Below are 20,000 nucleotides of genomic sequence, written 5' to 3' on the forward strand. Positions count from 1 at the left end.
ATTAAATTAATTATTAAAAATATTAATAAATAATAATAATAGGCTTACGTTGACGGGTTGCCATCTCAAAATAATAATAAATAATAAATAATAATAATAATAATAATATACTGCTCGTCGCACGTAAGCGAGCGTCCGCGCTTACAAAGCACGGACGCTCGTCCACGTGGAGCGTCCGCGCTTTATAAGCGCGGATTAAATTAGTTTGCAAAAAAAAATTTAAAATATTTTTGATTTTTTTTATTTTTACATTAATTTTGAAAAAAACCCTAAAATAATAAATAATAAGAATATATTTTTTGACCTCTGCATGATTATAAATGGGTCTCGATAACTTGCCTACATTCAGGTGGCTCTTTTTTTTTTATTGTTTTTTTACTTTTCATTTTTTAACGCTTCTTTTAAAACCTATATTTGATAATGATTTAAAATACAATATGCATAATCTCTACTTGAATATAATTTCTTTTCACATCCTATATATAAATGTTAATTATGCAAAAGAATATTACGTATTCAAAACGGTAATAAAAAATAGTAGGACGGCTCGATGCAAAACCAAACAATGCAAGAGGTTTACTTAAAATAATTGCCCTTTGGAGTACTGTATACGAAACTTACTTACACATTGAACGGTTCCAACTATTTAGATAAATATGTATTACATACACTTCATACCGTTATGTATAAACGTTCCTTCAAATAATTAACACATTTATGTCACTGTATTTCTTTGAATTGATTAAGACATGCCTAACCGTTTAAACATTGCTACATATAAATTGCAATTACAAGTTGGCACCAATTACAACATCACATTCGAAACATTGCAAACATCCAACCTATTCTGACATGGATAAACCCAACAGCCTCACACAGAACCCAGAAACTCAGATTGCTATACCTCACGTTGACATGATTAAAAGTCTTAAGGAAAATCAATCGGATGTCGTCATCGATGCTCCCGTTCTTCGACAAGCCTATGAAACCCGAACAAATACAGGTTCCATAATAATCAAGAAGTCAACACTCATTGACAGTCAGGTATGCAATTTATATATTATTCCAACCAAGCATAGTAATATCGCCACCTATATCAAAATAGGAGCGTCTTCACATTTTTTTTTATTTTAACATCAGCTTCATATATATTTGGAATACCCCTACGTTAGCCTTTATGTGGGTTACCCGTTTCTTTCTATATATTTGTATGAAAGTATGATTTACGCTCTTATGTTCTCGAATGTGATCTCCCAATTTAAAACCTTGTTGCACTAGAAGTTTTACACAGGTCATAAGGTAGAGAAGCCGATCTATGGAGCGTATGCGTTTTATCTTATATTTATCCTTTGTGGTAGCCGTCCCTTTTGGGTTCAAACCGGGTCTGGTATTTTTTCAAAAGTTCCTGAAAGTTAACCCAAATTTCGGTGAAGATGTGTTGCCATTTTTCCCTTTTATCAAGTTATTATTGGATAAAAATCCTTGGACAAGGTTAACAGCTACTCAATCTTTGTACACGCCATTCTCTTAACTACGATTTTTTGTATTTTTTGGTTTCGGATAATTAATTTCCTGACTTTCTTTTATTGGAAATTTTCTCCAAAAATCTCTCCTCACTCGTACCTTGTATAAAAATACTTTTTTAATCATTATTGATCTCTTTCTATTGTTCTATGCCTTCCATTTTTTTTATTTCACGAAATGGCTCTCCGTACTCGTGCTGGAATACCCCAATGTATGCGCGATCTCGCTCTCAACGAACACGACATTGTGATGAGGATCAAAGAGCTATGCTTCCACATCTTCAAAGAGAAACATTCCCGGCAGAAGTGAATCACACGACACTACTATAGATTTTGGGGACGACGAGCTTCTTAAGGAGTATACAAAACGAATTAAGCGACAGACTTCATGCAAAAAATCAAACATTGCTTCTATGACGACCAAATAACAGAGACGTTAAAAGATTTCTCATTGTGTTATCAACGCTCGTTTAACTTTTTTTAAGTACTCGTTTCACTTTTTATTTAACTACTTTTTATATTTTTTGTCTTATTTGTATGAATTATACATATCATATAATATAATTAGTTATACAAAAAAATCGGTTTTATTGTCTTAAAAAACTTGGTTTCATTATTACCGATCTTTAAGACATACACACAAAGCAATTTGTTCCAAGTAACTAGTGATCCAGGGAAGCACCCAAAGCTACAATCTTGTGCATGCACATGAGTGGCAGTATCATGTTGCGCTGCCTGATAACATGGCCAATAAAACAAAGGTTGGCAATCTTGTCCACTGTCTTATATTTAAATTACATTACACCGAAAGTTCTCATACCCTAAAATCCATGCTGGAAATTCTCGTCTTCATAGGATACTTTGTGCCAAGTTTTTTTTTACTGAAGATTGCTTCGATTTCTTTGGCATTGCCATCGGTCCACCATAGCAAGCAATCGGATGTTAAAAATGAGCAATAACCATTTCCATTGAATGACAAACCAAGAAAATGAAATCTGACGATATCTATGTTGAATAGGGTACATCATTATACTCTCTATAATCATTCCAACTGCGATAGAGCAAACGCAAAAGCAAAAATTGCAGTTAAAGCCTAAAAAATAAAAAAAAAAAAATTAAAAAAAATAACACATAAAAACATTATTTGTATGTGAAATTGACGTTTAATTAATTAATTACACTAGATACAAAATTAATAATGTAGAATAAAATAATTCAATACGACCTTTAAAAAAGCATCTCATCTAAATGATCAAATATACAATCTAGAACAAAGTATGATTCTTTAACAATTCCAGCCTCTCATTCAATTATGAGAATCCATATACAGATTAATCCAACTATGGATTTCCTGTTGTCACGACTGGAATACAAGAAATTCGTCTTAATCTTGTCGTGTATGAGCAGCATGAGGATGTTAAATTTAGAAGCCTCGAGAAAGAGAGTTCTTTGAGCAATATGATGTCTCAAAAATGCTTCGAATGTAGAAAAGTAGAAGCTCGGAATCTGAGACAGCTATCAAAGAGATCAAAAGTGACCAAGCGTGACAGAATTTATCCCTCCTTGTCGAACATATGTTCTGGTATATCAAATTCTTTTGGGCATGGGAACTCTTCTTCCACCAATTTCAAATGATTTGAAATTTCCATTGTGTGGCTTCAAGAAACCCCTCCTGCAAACGAAGGATTTCCAGCAGTTATCACAATCGGAGAAGAGCACCTCATTAAAAACATTCCACAAAGACAAAAGAATTAAGTAATCAAGAAATTTGCAATCCATTGCAAATGTACTGAAGATTCAACAACCCAGAAAATTTCAAACCATCTTAATTCCTCCACACCTGTAGACACCCCCAAAAGTCATGACAATCATCAACCAAGAAAATTGCAGATACACAGAAATAAAAATCTGGGCAAGTAAACCTATACCCCTTGAATGATATGGCTAGGACAAGAATGGTATATATTTGCATCCAGCACACAACAGCTGTTGAATTGTCTACATGCATTACATATATTTGCAACGCGTACCTAGCAACGCGTCATGCGCAGATAGTGCATGATACTAAATAACAACAAATGGCTAAGATGGATTCAGGCTTATCCAGCAAAGGTACCTGTAACGTTTAACCCATGTCTATTTGATACAAAAAGGAGAAAGGTGTGCAGTGGATAAATATTAGGCATCCATCGAGTAAAGCTCAGACCTTCACATAAAAATGCATTTAGCCATTAGTTTAGATTATAAATTGAATGCAACTTTTCACTCTCTATCAATATTTGCACCCGACATTCCAACATGAATATGTTATTACACTGACTCTTCAATATTTGCTAATATGGAAATGCGCTAAACAAGTAAAAGAAACGTGGGAATCAGATTGATGAAATGTCAATTTGTTACCAAACTGAATTACAGCTAGAGCATGTGGTCACTTCTTTTATTGAACATTCATTAAGTGCTTAAAGGTCCCCAATTCATCAAAGTAAATCACACGGAGGCAGCACGGACGTAATTAAATTTCAAGAGATACCACAGTTCTAACGGCACAAGAACATACCCCACTAAAACACAATATCTGGAGATCATGTTACACAACATATTAGACGAACCTTGACCTTAAATGACATAAACATGTTCAAAATTCAAGTTTAATTTCTAAAATGTAAGTTCTGCACCTTCCAAAATATACCGAGTCACTCATTCATCACAATTTTTGAACTGACAGTACCTCTTAATTGTAAAAGTGAGATCTCGACCAATGTGGTTGCAAACCAACTTTTGAAAGCTCTCTACGATCATTCACTTTATGGTTCGTTATCGGATCCATACCCATCCGGGTATAAAAACTGAATACCCATTACTCGACTCGTATCTATTTAGCATTATGCAGGCAGGATACCCCTTTTACCTGTACAATTAGTTCCAACAATAAGATCTATTTAGCTAAAAATTAGGCAACAGTGGGTAACAAAAGCCCCCAGAACCTGCATACAAGCTTGGCGAATGTCATCAACCAATGAAGCTTCAACAACATAAGGTTCTCGATGTTCAATAGCTTTAGCGACCATAGAAGCATCAGTTTCCACTGGCGTGAGAGTCTAAGGGCTGCCAACATGCAATTCTACTAAATAAGAAGAAAACAAACTAGAGATAACGCCGAATAACTCCGATTAACACCACCCCATTAGCATCACGACCAACAACTCCGACATTTAAATAAAGCATCGGTTGTTTCACAGCACCGTCCACGTTAATATTAACAATCCCTTGAGCAGGGGACTATGGAATCACAAAATTTCGCTTGCTCGTGAATTCTAAATAAGAAGCTCGAATTTTTGCAGCCCATAAACTTTCAACTTTCAGCTCATTAACTCAAGATATACAACCACGAAAACTAGAAAATTTTTGCTTCTAAAACTCAAAAATTGAGATGTCATTTCAGCCTTATAATGGTCACATTTAGTATTAAGAAGTGGCCTTTTAGTTAACTAAAAAAACCATGTTGGTGTTAAGCATGTGACATTCAATCAACTATTGCGTTGCACCTCTTCACATGGATATTATTTCAAACAGATTAATGCAAAATGCTAGGTCTTCGCCCGCTTTAAGCAACGTGTTTCACTTACGCTCGGGTGTTGTGTCAAATGAGCTAAGTGTGCTGCAGTGGATCCTGGTTTCAATGATAAATAGGCAAGGATTATCAAATATTATTGGACCAGAGCGAGTAAAGAAGTTAGTTCAGACTAGGATTAGGAAGATTTGATTAGCATCTTGGAACATAGGAACATTGATGGACAAGTCGATAAAGTTAGTGGATGCAATACAAAGAAAGAATGTAAATATAGCTTGTCTTCAAGGGATAAAGTGGAAGGGAAGCAAGGCAAATGAATTAGGAGAAAGTTTCAAACTTTTGTATTTAGCTAGGAACCAATAAAACTAGAAATGGAGTGAGAATAGTGGTGGATAAAGCTTATAGAGATGCATTTTTTACGGTTCAGATGTTTGGAGATAGGATTATGAGCATCTCTTTAGCCTTAAAACCATATATCGTTCATATCATTAGTACGTATGCACCGTAAGTGTGATTAGTTGATCTCTAGGAGATGCCCTTGAGGAAAAGATCTTAGGAGGATATTTAAATGGCCATGTAGGTAAGGATAAAATTAGGTATGAAGGTCAAGACTTTGGGGTTTAAAATAACACGAGGTTTCTATTCTAGACATTTCCTAAGCATGTGATGGGTCCACTTGTAGGGTATCAAGAAAAAAAGTCTTCGATGTCACACACCAATCAGGGTGAAAAATGTGTATATATACGTCGTCACTCAAGTCAGTTGTATTTTATAAATCTCGTCTAACAAGTTCCTCAAAGGCCAACTTAGTTGCTAAAACAAGATGAAAATACAAAGAACAAATAAAATGTAATCTTTTGGTGATTAATTAAAGGGACCTGAATTTGGAATTTAAACTTGCTGAATATGACAACAGATGAAAATTTTTGAACCTTCTGCAGAAAAAATGGCATCCCAGATTTCATAAAAACCTTGAATAATGATTCCATGGTAATGTTGGGAATTCAATTATAGGAAACACTACAACAGTTGCTCCAAGTATCTGTGTTCGAACACCGACTTTTCTACAATCATGTCTATAATTGAACTTGAAATCCTCGTACGAGTCCTCAGATCCCTTCATGATCGCGAAGCTTTTCTTGATTCTTTCTCAACGAAGCATAGTGTCAACTTCATGAACATCGACTGTCTCTCCGAAAACTCGTCCTCTGCTGTTGGGTTTAAAACCCGACGATTCGTAGGTTTGGAGAGTTTCCGTTCCTTTGTACTTAGGCGGATGATTTGTGTTTGAAACCTTCAACAATGGTGGAAAGAGATGAAATTTCCATGGTGTAAGGCCATGTACGTCTGTGTAAGGCCATGTCCAAGGGACGACGTGCTTCAATGATCCAAGGAATTCCTCGTCCTACAAGGGTTTATAGAGTTCCCTTTCCCTTGCACTGAGGTGGATGATTTGGGTTTGTAACCTTCATCCATGTGGGATGAGTTGAAAAATTTCCATGATGTAAGGCCATGTACAAGGGACGATGAAGCACGTGCTTCATAGGTCCATGGAATTCCTCACCATATAGGGGGCGAGGACGTTTTCACGTGGAGGAATAAGGTTAGCACCACACAGAGAGTTTCCACACGATAAAATGCCCACCTTTATTTAATTTTAGATAAAAACTTGTATGAGATCACGGGTCATATTTTGTGAGACAGATCTATTATTTGAGTCATCCATGAAAAAGTATTACTCTTTATGCTAAGAGTATTACTTTTTATTGCGAATACCGGTAGGGTTGACCCGTATAAAAATTCGTGAGACCGTCGCACAAGAGATCTACTCTTAATTTTATTGTTTTAATATTGATCCAACAACTTGATAAATCTCGTTAAAAATAATTAATTAAAAATATAAAATAGCTATGATGATCTGGTCGTTATATATCAATGGTCAGGATTAGTCCCAGCTTTAAAATTTTTAAAAATCATAAAAAAAATCCCAAAATTGGGAAAATTTCGAAATTTTTAAAAAATTTCTGAAAATTCAACGGCTGTATTTTATAAAATTCAATCAATTTTCTATGCATAAACCAATATTTGATTTCATTTTACACACAATCTTTAATTCTTTCACACAATTTTTAAAAATTTTCGCCTGCATTCTTCAATTGAATTTAATTAAAATTCTTCAATATTTCTCATGTCAAACACGAACTATTCACATCAGATGTTGAAAATCTTTGTAATCCCGTGATCGACATATTTCTGCTTTCTATAAGACACCATCAACTCATAGATTATTGGCAAACTCCTCTCTAGTGCTTGAATTGAAGGAATCAAGCCGAATATGTGGCTACAAATGGAAAAAAAAAATTGAGAAATAGTTGATGGGGCTCAAAGATTGCATCAAGATTATTTCGACAATAGTCTCATCTACAGCGAGAAAGATTTTCGAAGACGGTTCCGAACGAGGAAATCTTGTTTTTGAGAATTGTGGAAATTTTTTAAACAAGTGTGCCTTTTGTCCAAGGAAGAACGCAATCGGTAAGCTCGGCCACTTTTTAATCAAATGTCATTTTTAATTATGTGTGTTTTTTATTATTTGTATATTTTTAATGTAAAATTTTAATTTTAATTATGTGTAATTGTATTTTTTTTAAAATTATATGCATTTAATTAAGTTTTAAATAAAAACTTGTCGAATAAAATAAAATATTAATATTTCAACATCATCTATGCAACATCGTCTCACCACTACATAACAATGAGATAGAGTTATCAACGCTTACAACTCCATGAAATGAAGTTATCACCCTTGAAAATGCTCTAAGTGAATTTTTAAATATAATAAATGTTATTTTAGTAATTTGGGTTGTCAATGAGTTCAAACAAATAAAAATCATGGACTTGGAAGTCCCATCTCGGTACCGACGCAATTTACCCATTTTTCTTTATCCATAAAAATTCAAGTGTAAACTCTTTCTAATAAACATTAGTAATTATAAACCACTTAATACCTTGAAATTTTAAAATTATTCTCGATGCTTTCAGTAGTTGTTACGACAATTTAAAATAATGATAATTTTTAAAATTTGTCAAAACAAACTTTAGTAATCACTGTACATAATTGGTTTAGGTTTAGGTTTAGGTTTTAGGTTTAGATTAAAAGAGCACATCGCATGCTAGGGTTTAGGTTTTACTGGTTGCACGTTGCTTTTGGACTCGGGACTAGGTAGGTATACATGTATGATTTATACTGTGATGCATAAAACGCATTTCAGTTTCAAACTATGTTGCAAATTTAAAAGAATGCGAGCTTCACAAAAAGATTGTGACGAATAGTGTGTACCAAAATATGCTATCAACATCCTCGTACTTTGTCGAATTTCCTTACCATGTACTGGGTTAGTCAATACTAAATCGGGAGTGTTTCTCCTCTTATTTCAATATAATTAAATCGTGTAAATATCCTCTCATTTTTATAAAAATTGACATATATGTTGATGATTCAAGAACTAATATTTGACCGCATAAGGAAAAACATACTCCATGTGTAGTATAGAATAATTCCCATATACCTCAATGTTTACTAGTTTCTCATTTCGCCCCCTAAATAAGAAGGTTAACTCCGCTACTGGTTTGCCCTCGCTGGGATGACAAAAATGAACCAGCCCCTCCATTCACCCACAGCGGAAACACGATTACACATTCGTTTAGGTATTCAAAAGGGGCAATAATCTGGGTACCAAAGCATGTAACACGAATGCTCAACCTTTAATTATATACCAAGATAATTTTAACATTTTTTTTAATTATTTTCATTGCAAAACAGCCATCTTAAATCATGTGGTCAATCTCTCAGCGTGCTGAAATCTTACATGGCATTTGAATGTCTCCAGCTTATATTGCCATATCCTCTCGCATTAAGAAACCAACAAGACGATTCTGGATTGCAAGTCAACTGCAATGAATTTGGCTTGCAACTTCATTCTGCAAATGTGTTTTAATTCACGGGAGTTGTCAAAATTAATGTTATAGCATCTGATAACAACAACAGAATGATAAAAGATCTTACATGGCTTATTTATTCTCCCCCGCTTCCAATGTTGGCAGTTGGATTGCTTTGTAAATCATCATCCTTCATGTTTGGTTTAGGAATCTCCTGAATTTCCTTGCTTGCACACAGGTTTTCTGTCTTTGTTTCACCTAACGCATCAAGATTAAAACAGTCAGTTTGCAATCATAAACTTATCTTCAGGAGGTACCCGATATAATTACCTTCATCGACTTCTAAGCATGGGAAAGGAATTTGATTGTCTGGAGTTTGATCAGAAAAGGAAATAGTATTTTGATCTCCTGAAGCACTTTCCTTCGATATATTACTCGAGGCAGAGGATTGCTGTTTTTCGACTTTGTCTTCTGATTGAGATGAGTGATCATCAACTGGAATATCATCTTGATTACAGCCTCCATCTTTTTGGATGGGATCTTTCGTCTCACTTGTGGAGGTAACAACTGCAACATCTTCTGTAGCTTTGGCAACTTCAGCAGATGGTATATAAGCTGCAGTATTTGACACCCCAGTTGACATATTCAAGGCTGGGATTGTCCCGACTGGGTTAAGCTGAACTACTGGTACAGCAGGTTTGGTAGAGTTACCTTGTATTTTCGAAGCTTCGCCGGGTCTTGAAACAAATGGTGTAGCAGCAGCAGGAGAGGAGATCAGAGCTTTTGCCAGGCCATTGCGAATGAAATGTACATTACTTGGCAGTTGACTTGTCATGCTTGTAGAAGAAGATTTTATCGCAGAACCGGCTCCAGTTTTTATATGGACAACATTCTGAGAACGAGCAGCCTCAAGTAGAGATGAAGCATCAGTAGCCGTAGCTATGCGTGCCCCAGCAGCAACTGCAGCAGCTTTGACCATTGAATCTGCACTTGTGATAGGGTTAATTGGCGGCCCTTTGGTTGGAACTGAAGGTTTTACAGGAATTGCTGTTCCAGACTGTTGTTCTGGTCTTGATGCAGAAGCTTTTAAAGATTGAAGCTGAGGTTTTGTGCCAACTGATTATGTGGGTAAAATGGGAATGAGAAACTATTGAGGCGCTTTGTTAAACTAGTTAAGACCAATTTCCAAACAATGAATAAAGTACGCAGATGTTAAAGCGGGGGTAGGACCATAAGCAAAATCTACCAAAGAGGATCGAGTTGGAAATAATTAAATGGAGAGAAAACAATTATGCCAAAGAAAGCTAATAGAAACTCAAGAACACAACCGGATTAATATCAACATAATCTATAAACCAGTTTTACACATGGACAACAATTATGAACAAATATCCACCAATTTTCTTCAAATGATTTACAATCTAAGTTCTGAAAGAAGTGCAAATGGCCAAACCAAGAAAGTGAATATAGGAATTCCACTGTTGTAACATTAAACTCAACGGCAGGCACTAACAAAATGTGTCATTTCTTAGAAGCAATTCAGATGTCAAACCACAACATATATTCAATGAAATCTAAATAATCCAGAATCTATATACAAAGCAGCAACCACAACCACAACCACAACCACAAATATGCACATTAGACCAATAATAATGAAAATATAGAGATAGACCAACTTTTTAACTGCATCAGCTAAGGTGTTTAGGGCCTTTGGCATCAACCTAGCCTTAGAGCACTGGCATGGTATTGCCAGGTCAAAGGGAGCTTTGTGCATGAAGATTTTCCTAAGCAACACAATCACAATAACAACACACAGAATGAGAGATAGAGGGTTACTGGTACTGCTTTGACCGGCCATTTTCAACGTATCACCCATCGGCATATCAAGGGCTAAGGACATTGCCCGATGAGCGGCAGCCAGTTGAGTTTCAGAAAGTTGTGAACTGGTTCCCGCATTTGAGTTGCTTTGTTTTTTCCTGAGACTGGCCCACCTCTGCAAATTTACATTGCACTTGAGAAAGAAAGAGCAAACTTTTTTCCAAAAGCATATGAAACCTACTCAATGTACAGACATGCTAAACGTTAACGGTGCTATTTTAACTATCACTATGATCCACATGCAATTTATAGAAGACTATTGGAAAAATAAAAGTTAATTGAAAATCGAGTTATGATTGATTTCGAGTAAGGCCAAAAATGAAAATATCGTACTCGGAAATTCAGAAGGGATCAAGTTTACCCCAGTTCAAAATTGACTTATAGTTAAGGGCAACATTTACATCGTATTTCACATTAGGAGCACAATACTAGTTATTTTGAACTCAAGATTGTTTTCTTCGGTTTTGCATGATTTCATCAGGATTTTTTATGGAATAAACAAAACTTTTATTAAGCCAATACTATAATGTTAGTTTGGGTTTTTCAAGTAGTACAAACATTTGTTGTCGGACACAATGCATACTATTATTAAAAATTCCAAGTTTTCTTCAACTCAAGCATTTTCCCTTGCATTCTTGTTGAACAAAATATTTGTCAAGAGTAGTTCTTGTGGCATTTAAAATCTTGATTTCTCATTTGTAAATCATACTCAAAAACCAAATTGAAATTCATTTTATTTGTTATATGATCTTTGGATCAGTTTATCATCTTGTTTACTAGATTGTGGTTTGATATCATGGTGTTTGTCATTGATTGAAGACATTATGAAGTAGAGTACGTGATACACATCCCAATAGATCTATTTTTGGGGGTTCTATCAGGTATCTAATATTAACCAATCATTGAGTTTGGGTGGAGCCGAAGTACTACCAGATGAGTGATGACAGATCAAATGTGATAAAAATAATCCCAAATAAGCTTGCTGTGTTGAAGATTTGGATCACATTGTATTGCATGAGTTTCTTAAACTACATAAAGGGAAAACATCTAATCTTTCAGGATTGATATGCAAGCACACAGCAAGAGCAGGATAGAAGCAACAGAAGTCTTTTTTTCTCAATTATAGCCATTTATGCCAAGTAAACAGAACCCGTTTGTAGCGCCCTTACCCGAGCCACTACTAAATAGACTAATAAGTATGCAACATTAAAACTTAATAATAACACTTAAATTTTCTCTTAATTAATACTTCATTCAAAACAAAGATTTGGGTCATTACACTGTCCGTTTTTCCAGCACAAAAAGAGGACTTTGAAGAAGTCATTTACCGGTTAGTCCATTTATTAATTGTAATGGTAACAAAACAATAAACATTATTAGAGAGAGTGATTGCGATAAATCGAGAACCTGAGATAGCTCTGATGCTTTCCTATCATTCTTAAAATCTCCCCTAGCAATACTGGTCCAATTTCGTTCCCCAAATTTTTGCACAGCCGAAGTAAGCTTTGCATCATCTTCTGTAGACCAACCCCTTCTTCTTTTGCGGGGAGGAAAATTAATTTCAGTTGACCCATTGGGCCTTTTTTCACCACATGTTCCAGAAGACAGTGGCTGTTTTTGTACAGTAACAGGAATGCTGACATTCGTCCCCTGAAATGCACAAGCGATAGATGAACTATCCGAAGTGGCAGTGTGTGCCTTGCTGTTCGGTATGTTAATAGTTAACGGTGCATCGATGGTAGAGCTGTTAGGGAGATGCAAATCATTTTGACCAGAAGCAATTAGCACCTGCAAAAGATAGCTATTCCCACATTAGATGTACAAAAGAGGATTGGCATTGGCAAGCCAATTAAAAGAAGAAACCATTTGTCATTATAATTGAAGATTGGGATAAAGAGTTTTCCTAAAATACATTAACATGATGAAATTGTAGCAAAAAATAAGTATAAAAGTAAAAAAAAAAAATTTTGAACTTAGCAAGAATTGATTTCCCATTGTAGCAAACAACGTTCAATTTTTAAAAAAGAAATGACAAGGTGAATATTTGACTCTATGTAATTCACAAGATGTGGTGACGACAGTTTTCAACAAGAATTGGTTTTGCAAGGTAAGCTTAACCATATTACAGAACAGATGTATTTCACATATTGATATACGCTGAAAAAAGAAACATGGTAAATAATTTGGTAACTTGTAGCTTAAAATGTCAAGTGTAATTCATTGGACCCTAACATATCGAAAATCTAAGATTATAAAAATCTTCCAGTTTTTGGTAGATAAAGCCTTCATGCATGGTCCACAGAATAATAATTATCAGTCAGTGTATTCCTGTAATCAAGACAACAAACTTTAGCTTTCAAATATCAGGATAAGGGACTTGCTCTAGACATGTACTTCCAGACAACACTGTTGCTATCTCAGTGGAATCAACATACTTTAACACAAGCTGCAGCCTCCGCTGAAGCTTCACGGCTGACCGCAGGTGAGGCTGACCGCTCATATTCCAAATCACTATCGTCATCCTACATCCAGAACACAAAAATGTCATCCATGACAAAGTCAGATGACAGTGATATCCATAGATTTTTAACCATTGGCATAGCCTAATCACAATAAATATTAATGTGTTTTAGTAGAATCCGTCCATACAAGGAGAAATATCATCAATAAGCCGATTGGGATAGTGAAATTACAGCCAACAACATCGGCCACATCGTAGCCAATTATAAATATAATTCGTTATGGACATAAGACATATTATTCCATATTTTCTATTCCAAATGATTCATGATACACATGAATCAAAAGTTGATGCCCACGCATAGTGCATGCTCGAACACTAAATATGAAATGAACACAGCTGTGAACACAATAGCAATCAATCATACTTCGTGTACCGTGAAAGAACAAACTAAAAAATTTAATTTTTAGACAACAAAAAGGCAAGAATACTTACTACATTTATCAATTAAACTTCAAAAAAAATCACAAGAAATAATTCACACATTCCCACATTTGCTAAAGTAAACAATAGACACCATCGCGACAAAGGGCTTGCCATAGGGTTTTCATCATCGTCAGACTGATCAAGTAAGTTTTGCCCATATGCAAGATGGCGCCACAGCGCTTGATACTCCTTAGCACTGGAAATTCCAGTAGCAGTGTTCTTCACAATTGCATTCCAATCAATTTTGTCCCCAGGAACTTGCGCCACCTCTTGCAGCAATGCCAGAACCGTTTCCACGGAGTACCTGAGATGCGGAATCCTTTGCGCATCAATCTTTGAAATTTTTCACTAATTAGTCAGATAATGCTTGCGGAATGAGAAGTTACCTCTGTATGAGATTGGAAGCGTCTTCTTCCGTGATAGTGCCCTTCTTTTGCTTCTTTGATTCATCAACCATTGCTGAATTGCTGATTCAGTAATTAGGGCAAAAGTTTATGTTTTGATTCAAGAAATTAGGGAGAACTAGGAAGAGAAATTAGAAAATTTTTTTTAAAAAAAAAATCAATTTAAGCGTAGTGGAGCCGAACCAGTGAAAAACCGAGCTCGGCCCACTTATTATAGCTAGGCCCAATTGAAATAAAACTGGGTCAGAGGTCCTAATTCCTAAACTTGCCTAAATTTAATTTTTGAATAATAATTTTTTTTATCTCAAAAGATTAAACTGATATTAAAACTCGGATTCTCTTCTGGCGGTGCAAGCAGTCATGTGTCCAGAGAAAGATCTGAGTTATGTTGGATCTTGTGCGGAGGATATTAGACGACTTCTTTGATCAAAATGGCATTCGACATCTCTTTCATGTTAGGCGATCTGCCAATACGATTGCACATGCTCTAGCTTATTTTGCTATTTTGTCTCCCGATATTTTTGTTTGGAAGAATGGGAGTTTTCATTATTGGTTAGTAAAACTTGTAAATCCAGACTTTGCTATCTCTTAATAAATTTGCAAGTTTTCCTCAAAAAAAAAAGATATTAATAAATTTAAAATTATGAAAAAAAAAATAGATTGATTAAAGAAAAAATTAATTTCATAGATTAGAGTATGAAATCTTAACATAATAAAAAAGATTACTAGCAAACCTAAATAAATTTTACATATATGTAGGGATTTCATTTATAAAGATATAACTCATCTTATAACAAAACTATTCTTTCTTGATACTATGTTTACAATTTTTTTTAGGATTTTCTTCCTTAATAAGAGTATTTTTTTTAGTAAATTATAATTCATGATAAATTTACCATTGAGTCACACAAAACAAAGCGTGATATTTTCTTGCAATATAAGTTAGGATCGAATAAGAATATAATGCAATGCAGTTATTACATTTCTAAATATACATATAACGTTTATTCAGCATATAATTGTGCAATAAATTCTTAAAAATGACCAATATAACTTCTGCTCAGCGTTCTTTTTTTTTCTTTTCTTTTTTTTTTTTAACTTAAGAGATGAGATTGTTACAATTAAGTTTCGAACTCGAATATTCATCCAAATCTGAAACCTTGATGTATGTGCTACCGTCATTGAGAGTTTATTTGTTTAACATAGAAGAACATAAAATATTTAGATTGTGTGCATCAGATTTTGAGTGTTGTGTGTAAGTGTTATAACACATATCCACAACATACAACGAAATAAATTAATTAAACATATAAATAAACTTTAATTACTAAAATAAAACATAATAAATCATGTACATGTATAAAACTTGTGTGATGTCTCATAACAAAATATTCACTAGAAAATTGTAAATAATTTATAAAAATAATACTAGTAAAATTACGAAAAAAGATATTCCTTAACATATCAAGGAAATAAATTGCATCGCAAATAAACAATTACAAAATCATGGATGCAACAATTGTAGTGTCAAAACTCGGAGCCACAAATAACTCTTCAACCAACAATTAACACAAGTGTTGTTTTCGAGTGTCTCCAACACCTCACGACAACATAGCAAAACAACGTGAGTTGATCACACGAAATCTTTATTTATAAATTCTTTTCTCTTCCTGCAATTCTCGATCATCACCAACAATAACTCGACCATCACCAACAATAAAAGTCAATGAAGTCACACTGACCTGTTCTCATGTTCTCTTATTTATATAATCTTTTTGTTCTAGATTTTATTATTTGTATAACGTTCTAAACACATAAGAAATCAATAATTTCATTAAAAAAATAAACTCTATGGAATAGTAATATCAATATGAAATCTACAGATCTTATCATTAATATCAGTAATATTACAATATTATTGAACAAAAAAAAAATATCAATATGAAATCTAATTAATCTAAACAAGTAAAATTTCATATTTAAATATATTAATATTGTTAACAAAGAAAAGATTAGTTAAAGAATATTTAAGAATAAAATATTTTTTTTCAGTAATTTCTGCTCAGAGTTGTTACTGGTGAAATTTTCTATGATGCACCAGATGCAGGCCGTAAGATGAAATGGGTCCTCCGAAATATGGAGACCAGCCCCATGTTTTGTGGCCAATAACTCCATCGCAAATTCGGAAATCAACAGGGAAACCATGACGGATTTTTTCACTCACGGGCCAATCTCTAATCGATGGGTTTGAACTGAAAAGCACGCCGACAACATCGAAGAACGAAGATTTATCGGGTGAAGGTCAGATTCTCAATGCTGGACATCACGCTGCCATTTTTATTTCTTCTAAGTCATTGAGAAGCTCGCAGAAACCTGTTTATTAGCATTGGTTTACTTAGTTCAAGGTCAGCATTTTACGTTTATTTTGCAAGATTTACAGCATTTTATCTGGTTGTTTTCTGCAATGATTTTTTTTTTTGTTGCATTCTGCTTAAATCAGTCTAAATTCATGTTGGAGTAGAGGTCCTGTAAGCCAATTTTTGGCTAGAGAATATATTTTTTCAGTTATAATAAACGATCTTTATTTTAATATAATTCATTATTTGATGGTTTGTTATTTCTTTATCTATATACTCATGTGATTAACATAGAAAAAGACCTTGATTATACCTTAATATAAATGAATCGTGATTCGATGTTGAAACTCATTTGTAAACACTATATAATCTAAATTCGTTTCTAGTCGATTCAGCCGCCTAAAACATGGACTCACTTGGGACTAAAAGGAGCTGGAGACTTCTGGGCGAAGACCAGAAGGAAACAGCCTGGAGGTAGTTCTTGTAGTTCCTGATCGATAGAGTTGGAGGGTATGCAAGAGGCTGAGAAACCCACCTTTTGAGGCTTTTTTGGCTACATCTCTGGTACAGACCGAACGTCCCCTAAGGAAGGCCCTTAAGGGGAGGTTTGGCAACCCTAACTAACTAATTGGTTTTGTTCCGCCTTCTCCACAGGTCGAGAACTCTACAGCTTTATCTGAGATCCTTCCCAAATGAACATCCTAGCCCAGTAACAATATCTGATGTTCCCTGTTGAAAGCCTAGAAAATCTGATCTATTGATAAATAGAAATTGATGAAGACTATTTTCCTCATCTTTCTATCGTTGTGCTGTTCTACTCACTGCTTATCGATAATGAATTACTTTCATTTCGTTTCTTTGGGGCTACCCTGTGGAATCGGATTCCGTTCCTTTATTCGAACCAGACTGACCAACTTATCAGTTGATGATATATATCGTGTTTCAAAGTAAAGAAAAGCGTGGAAGAGCATGCATCAAAGAATACTTCCTCTTAAGCCGAGTCTTCCAAAAGCTATCCTATCCCTCGGACTGAGCGAACTAAGGCCCGGTTAGAAAGCGTCGGTTAGTCTCATGTACTGTTACCACCCGGAATTACATCTATGCTTTCGAAAACAAGCTCTGCTCAATACCAGTAAAGTAAAGGCTCTTCGAGGCCTACCCCCTACCTTTTTACCTTTAAAGGCATCCGGGGAGGANACTTCCACTTTGGCCAATATGAGTTCACCTGGTACTAGCAGTTTTATCGGGGAATTTCTCATCTTAGTAGGAGCTTTCCAAAGAAATAGCTTAGTAGCGACATTAGCAGCGCTTGGTATGATTTTAGGCGCAGCCTATTCCCTTTGGCTATATAATCGTGCGGTTTCTGGGAATTTAAAACCCGATTTCCTCCATAAATTCTCCGATCCAAATGGCAGAGAAGTTTCCATATTTATACCTTTTCTTGTTGGAGGGGCGACCGTCCGTTAAACTACCAAAAAAACAAGGGTAAACCAATGTGATCATGACATTGTAGGTGCTTGCGATGGGACGGATGCGACTTCCCTCAGTTGGTTTGGGTGGTATAGCCCGTTGCAGAAGTCCCCCCCCCCTTTTTTTATCCATTTCTTTACTCTTTAGGGAGCCAAAGCTTGACTTTACTAAACTAATAAAAAAAGGCTCGCGCTAGGCGTTTACCTTTTTTGGCTGAGCCGTATCTTGCTGGGTGGGACCGATAGAAAGAAAGGACGGGGGGCGCATGGTACTTCTCGACCCTGTCTCCGAGGGACAGTTGAACGAGCGACTCATGAATGCTGACGGGTTGGACGAGCCAATAACTCGAACGCGTTCAGTCTTTTTTTTTTAGCAAGAATCACAGCCTTACCTTATCTTCACCATGATACGGACTCCAAGTTCTTATGGCAAAGCACGAGGAGATTTATCATCAATATGATGATGGGAATGGAAACCAGAAGCACGACTGGGGTCTTCGTGGTCCAAGATTCTCAAACCATCAGTAAGAGTAACGTAAGCATGAGACTTTTTGGTAGTACCGGTGAACCAGATGGCCGCGGCGATTGAATCTGGGACGGAGGACTTGTAGTATCTCTCTAGATCTGGAAAAAGCGAAAGAACCCCTAACCATAATTCGAATGGAGGCTGACGGCTGAGCCCACTCTGGCCTCGCAGGGCAGGCCCCTGTGGTTGGCAGCTGGAGCTGCCATAGCTTATGGCTAGAGCAATGGGAGGGCCCCAGCAGAGAGCAAAGTAAGGATAACGAGCGCTCCGCTTTCAACAAAGCAAGGACCACTACGGGAGGTCAAACCAAGGACCTATGGAAGTCGGGGCTCGTCCCCGGTCAATATTGGATCAAACAATAGGGGGCCGTAGCACTGACCCTTTTTTTATTCAATACAATAGGGTAAAAGATCGTACAGTTCCCTACCGAGACAAACTCTCAACGGATCCTCGGCGCGCTGGGCATACCTCTTCCGCGCGTCTTTCTCGTGGCAGGAACAGAACAACAGGGAAAGACCCGGCCGACCGGCCCAGGGCTCGAGGGCGAGCTTTCTTTATTTAAGAGAGAATGGGAAGTGAGTCGAAAGGCTTCCGTTTCCGTTCTTGGTTTGGGGGCTTTCGGGCCCCTCTCGATCTTTTTCGTAGTTAAGAGGGGGGAAGGAGTCTAAATCAATGAACATTAATGAACCATCATTGATGGACGTTGCACATGACACGATCAATTCGACTCAAGGTCCGGCGCTAATAGAAGTTGCTTACTTTCCTAGTAGCGAAGGAAAAGGGCAGGGCTATTTTCGTAGTAATAGTGGGCGGGTCTCATGAGATCTATGCCGGCCGTCGGAATCAAACGAAGGTCGAAGGACCATTCAATTCATTAAGGGGCATAGCGGCGACCTCGCCTGGCGCCATTCCCGGACCTAGCAGCAGACGGGCGGGCCGTGCCTGAATTCAGACCGGACCAGACTCTTCTTTGTTTGAGCTGCTCCCACGCACGCAGACCGGAAGATCTCACTTGTCCTGGACTGGAACAAGTACGTAGAGATCTTCGTGGGACCGTGGAGGGAGTCTCAATCGGTCTTTTCTAGGATTCCTTATCACGCCACACATGGAGATTTTTCCATTGATAGAATAGATAAGAGGCCCCCCTTGAACAAATTCTTAAAGGTTAGGTTACTACCTGCTTCTACGGAAGAGGTTTACTTTGTACCGCCCGGAGGTCATATAGATCGGAATCCGGAGCGATAAGAACCAAAAGCCCTACCCACAGCTACAACTACTGGCGCTTCAAAAGAAAAGGCTTATCTTATAAGATAAGGGCGCTACTGAAAGCCTTTTTTTAGGTCGTCTAATCTAATAAGGTAGGTGTAAGCCCCGAAAGCTTTT

The 20,000-nt window shown here is 36.3% G+C and overlaps 1 protein-coding gene across 2 annotated transcripts; it reads right to left on the bottom strand.

The window, feature by feature from the left end:
- Positions 1-8,840: 8,840 nt before the first annotated feature.
- On the bottom strand, positions 8,841-14,400 carry LOC140981181 (uncharacterized). 2 transcript variants are annotated; one of them, XM_073447488.1, is made up of 9 exons: positions 14,248-14,400; positions 13,973-14,165; positions 13,350-13,436; positions 12,322-12,702; positions 10,873-11,029; positions 9,745-10,149; positions 9,364-9,648; positions 9,161-9,291; positions 8,841-9,075 (listed from the first exon to the last, which is right to left on the bottom strand). In XM_073447488.1, exons 1-8 carry the CDS (start codon positions 14,316-14,318, stop codon positions 9,170-9,172), a joined length of 1,701 nt encoding a protein of 566 aa, XP_073303589.1. In that variant the 5' UTR covers positions 14,319-14,400; the 3' UTR covers positions 8,841-9,075; positions 9,161-9,169. The 2 variants fall into 2 exon arrangements, with proteins under 2 accessions (XP_073303589.1, XP_073303588.1); XM_073447487.1 differs by having other exon boundaries at positions 9,364-10,149.
- Between the last annotated feature and the right edge of the window lie 5,600 nt (positions 14,401-20,000).

The sequence above is a fragment of the Primulina huaijiensis genome, chromosome 7 (assembly GCF_012295235.1).
Source record: "Primulina huaijiensis isolate GDHJ02 chromosome 7, ASM1229523v2, whole genome shotgun sequence".
NCBI lineage: Eukaryota > Viridiplantae > Streptophyta > Magnoliopsida > Lamiales > Gesneriaceae > Primulina > Primulina huaijiensis.